We start from the raw sequence: 4,965 nt of genomic DNA on the forward strand, positions 1-4,965 counted from the left end.
ATCACACACATATATATATATATATATATATATATATATATATATATATATATATATAAATAATACAAAACCGTAAAAATTAGGTACTACAGAACTATAAAAATAAAAAAACCTTTTTCAAAGACCCTTGTCCCAGAAAAGACGCATAAACCGGTATATGTTTTAGCGCCGTCCGCTTATTAATCCTGGACTTCTTCAGAAACAAAAAGTTATATGCTGACTTAAGCTAGCAAACAGTTTCTTATATAGAGAGAAATACATGATGTAAAAAGATAAGGTTTCAAGTTTCAGGTGTGAAAGCTTAGTCAGGTTTCAGGTGTGAAAACTTAGTGTTAAACATCCTTTTAAATAACAAAGAGCAAGGCTTCAATGAAGCCATCGCAAAGCACATTTAATATTCATAGAGTCATTTAAGCCTGGTGCCATTTCAGCATTGAGTAAAAGCTGCCACATTAGTTCTCTGAATTCTAACAAATTGTTAAAGTCTCCCACAAAGTGATCAACCTGTTCTAAAATAAAGAATAAAAAATGTTTAAAGTTCTGGCAGGTTGAACTGTGTCTGCCGATTGCATTGGCTGTGTCCTTATTTCTTATTGCTGCAAGATGTTCCTTAATTCTGTCAGAAAGCTTGCGTGTGGTTTTTCCTATGTAGAAGGAGCTGCATGTGACACAGATACCTGCATAAACAACATTTTCAGTTTTGCAATCGTAGTGTTTTCTAAAAAAATAAACATAGTTACAATGTTTAAACACATAGGTATGGCCAGTGTAGATAAATTTACAGACAATGCAGTTTTCACATTTGAACATGCCTTTTGGTTCTTTAACAGTGGACTGTCTATGCACAAAAAATGGGAAATCCCTGTTTTCAAAATTAACTCTTAAAGTCTTAGTTTTCTTGTGGCTGAAACAGGGTGCATTTCCAAGTAGTCTTGTTAATTCTTTATTCTGCGTGATGAACTCCCAGTTAGTGTTAATAATGTTCCTTATACAGTGCATGTCTCGGCTGATAGGTATCGGGAAGCTTAGAGTTCTATCAGCAGTAGTTTGTTTGTTGGTGGTTTCAAGAAACCCGTATCTGATGATCGGTTTGAATTTGCTGCCTCGGGAGACACTAATGTCTTGGAAGATGCTGTCAAGCATTTCTGCAGGGTATTTTTTGTGCAGAAAAAGGTGCTTGAGAAAGAGGCATTCTTGTAGGAAGTCACTGTCCTCGCTGACTATGCGGGATAATCTGATGAATTGTCCACGCACTATATTTCTTTTGATGAACTGTGGGTGCTGGCTCGTGTATATATATATACATACATATATATATATATATATATATATATATATATGGATTCACTTCAGAAGCTCGAATTTACAAAATCTCAAACTGCAAATAACCGTAAGCAAAAGATCGAGTTTCGTAAACTCGAACTTCCGAAGCGAAACCAAAAAAAAAAAACCCCACAAACTTTGCTTTTAAGCCCCCTGCACCCCCCACACACACCCTACTTAAATATACCAACTCCAAGATCGCGCTACAGTGGGGAAATGGGAAATCTCCCGTCTTGCGCTGTATGTGGAAGCGCAAAATGGGAGATTTCTCATTTCCTGTCAACACCACAAAAAAAAAAAAAACATTACGTACACACAAGAATCCTTGCCTCTGTGTGCACGCAATGTATTAAGGTAAGTAAACTCTTATTTTTACACACTACACATCTTCGATTTACTGAAATCTCGATCATATGGTCTCGACCATATGACATTCGAGATTTCAGTAATTCGATTATGTGAAGTGTTCTCATATATATATATACATATATATATATATATATATATATATATATATATATAAATACACACATACATGTATATATATATATATATATATAGATCTACATACATATACACACACACACATATGTATGTATATATATATATATATATATATATATATATATATATATATGTATATATAGGTCTACCTGAAAACACCGACACCGGAAGATCGACAACGGAGAAGACAGACAGCTGAGTATCCCGACGCTGAGAACACCGACATGTTAAGGTAAGTGTGCGATAGGGACGGACGTTAGGGTCAGGGTGTGGGTAAGGTAAGTGTGCGATAGTGACGGAGTTTAGGTTTAGGGGCGGGTTAAGTGAGTTAGGGTTAGGATGCAGGTAAGGTAAGTGTGCGATAGTGATGGACTTGAGGGTTAGGGGCGGATTAAGTGAGTTAGGGTGCGGGTAAGGTAAGTGTGCGATAGTGACGGACCTTAGGGTTAGGGTTTGGGTTAAGGTTAGTGCATAGATAGTTGTGTTTGTAAGGTTTAGTGTAGGTTTGTAAGGTTTTTGATGTGCTTGTGTTGTGTGTGTGTTTTTTGGGAAAGGTATTTGCTTAGTTGTTTGCCGGGATTTTGGTTTGTCGGGCATGTGAAATTTCGTGGTTTTGAACTTTTTTTCCCGGTGTTTTCGTGTCGGTTATCTCATTGTTGGCATTCTGCGTTGTCGGCATTTTCAGGTAGACCCATATATATGTGTATATATATATATATATATATATATATATATATAGATTCATAGGTTCATAGATTTGTACTAATCTAACTGCCCTTCTAGAACAGGCTCAGTTGTACTTAGGTCAAACTGCATACATACTACATGGCTTAATTACATGCCCTAAAGCATGTTTTCATTTCAAACATCAGTGTCACCCTGTGCCACTACATGGTGTAACTTTGCTGCTCAAAGCTGGGGTAGAAATGCATTGTTGAGCCACATCTCAATGGGGAAGAAACACTGACATTCTCCACAAAGAACCTAACAAACAAGCATCTATGTGGGACCTGCAAAAGGGGGGATTATCAAGTCAAGCACTTTTAGGTAATGTATCACAACTCCTTGTGCTAACAGGTTGAGAAGGTACGTTGTTAAGCAGTTCCCTAGTGCGAAACCCGATTATAGAAGGTTTCAGGTGAGCTTAACAAAAGTTTTTAAGTGTTGGCTGTGAACCTGCTGCTGTTCCCTCGGGTGGTTTTTCCCTCCTTAGTTACTTGTACCATTGTAGTTTATCCAGCAGATGGTGACACCTGCAAGAAAGGGAATGCATATCGAGCCACAGGCAAAACGTTCCAAGTCACCAACCCACACTAGATAAAGAACAGCGTTGTGAAATAGCACCGTCAGCCTATAACGCACAAAGTGATAACTGTTGGGATTCTATGGTGCACTAGTAGGATTTCAAAGGGCTGCAAGTAAAGGGGCTTTAAGTTTGCTAGCAAATTGAATTTAAGTATCATGGGATTCTTGCAGTACTGCTATGTGAGCTGCTGTGGTCGATGCCATTGTTTACTAATGGGGCCTTCTCTCTCTTTCATTCACTAATTGTACTCACCCTATCATTTTCGGGGACTGTGAAAAAGCCTCCATGGCGAACAGCTTTCATTCGGATGGGTTCCAGTTGCTCAGCAGGCTCTCCCATAACTGACAAATAGATACGTCTCCCTACACGCTTTTTTCTGAAATGGAGAAAAATGTAACTACTACATCTCGTTAATTCTTTTAAGCACTGAAAGACTACAACTACCAACAGTCCTTTGCGGCCACGTTTGGCGGTGGGGAAATTATTTTTTTTCGCACTTTCACGACTTGCATTGCGCCGTAAGTCACAGTTTGTGACGTGACATATTGCAATTTTCGTTTTTATTTTTTTTTTATTAGACGTGTACCACTTTGTAGCTTTTAGGAACGTGGAAAGCGCATTTTTAGTTTAATTAGTTAAGAATTTCAGAGAATACACAATCATTTTATAGTAAGTAGCAGCAGTCATTATTTACTACTACGGATAAAATATGTATCACCGAGTGAGGATTTACCGAAACGGCAAGCAAAAAGGCGCATTTTAACGTATTAACATGTATATTGTTTTTTCGTAAAGAAAAGGTTCCCTACCACTACAACTGTGTGCCTTTTACCCCAAGAATGTGGGACAGATCCAGAAATAAAGAGGGACGCTTCTTTTGAAATATTAGTACTGAAAAACTTGAGAAGGTGACAGTATAAGAGTGCTCTAATTATTATGATTAAGTGTAATCCAGAATACTTTCTCTCAAAGTTCCAGTTGTAGGAGGGATTGCAAAATTCGGAGTCAAAATCGGGGCAGTTGAGAGGTATGAATAACACCCACCATGTGCAGTGGCAGATTCTGCAACAACTAGGATGCCCACAGAGATACCATACTAAAAGGATGTAAGGCCTAAACAACTTGTCCTTCATTGACCTACTCAGAGCCCTTTCCCTATACTTGGTATCCTACAGACTGCTAAGAGGTGACCTGTGAAGGCATCCTCCTGCCCTTTAATAGTGGATTTCCTGCACATCAGCAGGTCAAGCGGCATCAGAAATACTATCTCTAGGGATCTAAACCTCTTCTAAAACGTCACCAGAACAGTTTGGAGGGACAGGAATATCTCTCATAGGATACTGCTGCTCTGATAAAGACTCCCAATCTACATAAAATAAAGTTCATTCCTGTCCATATTCATGCTCAACTTGTGTTTATGGGTGGAAAATAGACATTTACCCCACGACTTCCCACTGTACTACTAATAGACAAAGGCAGATCCTAAATGTTTTATCCCATGCATGGGTCCTCTCAAATTATATATGGCATGATCACAGTTATTCTCATTAAAGGTAATATATAATTATCAACCATGGAATGAGTAAGGACAATCACTAACCAAGAGGGTTAGGTTAATTTGAGCACATAAAGGGAAATTGGCTAGGATTAAAATGGCCTTATCATGGATAATATTCATTATAGGTTAATTCAAGTGAGTGTGGCTGTCAGTCTGGGACAATTGTTTCTTTTAGGAGGGTTAAACTTCATTATTTGAAGTTGGTATACAGTTTTGTGTGTTTCTATTAAGTTAATAAGTTCTGGGGAAGGTGATTTTTGAGAGTTTTCATTAA

At 38.0% G+C, this 4,965-nt stretch overlaps 1 protein-coding gene across 2 annotated transcripts in view; it reads right to left on the reverse strand.

The window, feature by feature from the left end:
• Positions 1-3,578, reverse strand: part of CDK10 (cyclin dependent kinase 10) — a 957,465-nt gene extending 953,887 nt beyond the window's left edge. For both annotated transcript variants that reach the window (XM_044081866.1, XM_044081865.1), the window contains exon 1: positions 3,386-3,578. In XM_044081866.1, coding sequence (XP_043937801.1) covers positions 3,386-3,472 — 87 coding nt within the window. In that variant the 5' untranslated portion in view covers positions 3,473-3,578. The remainder of the gene's footprint in view (positions 1-3,385) is intronic.
• Between the last annotated feature and the right edge of the window lie 1,387 nt (positions 3,579-4,965).

Source organism: Protopterus annectens, chromosome 8.part1 (assembly GCF_019279795.1).
Source record: "Protopterus annectens isolate FY-2018-M chromosome 8.part1, PAN1.0, whole genome shotgun sequence".
NCBI lineage: Eukaryota > Metazoa > Chordata > Ceratodontiformes > Protopteridae > Protopterus > Protopterus annectens.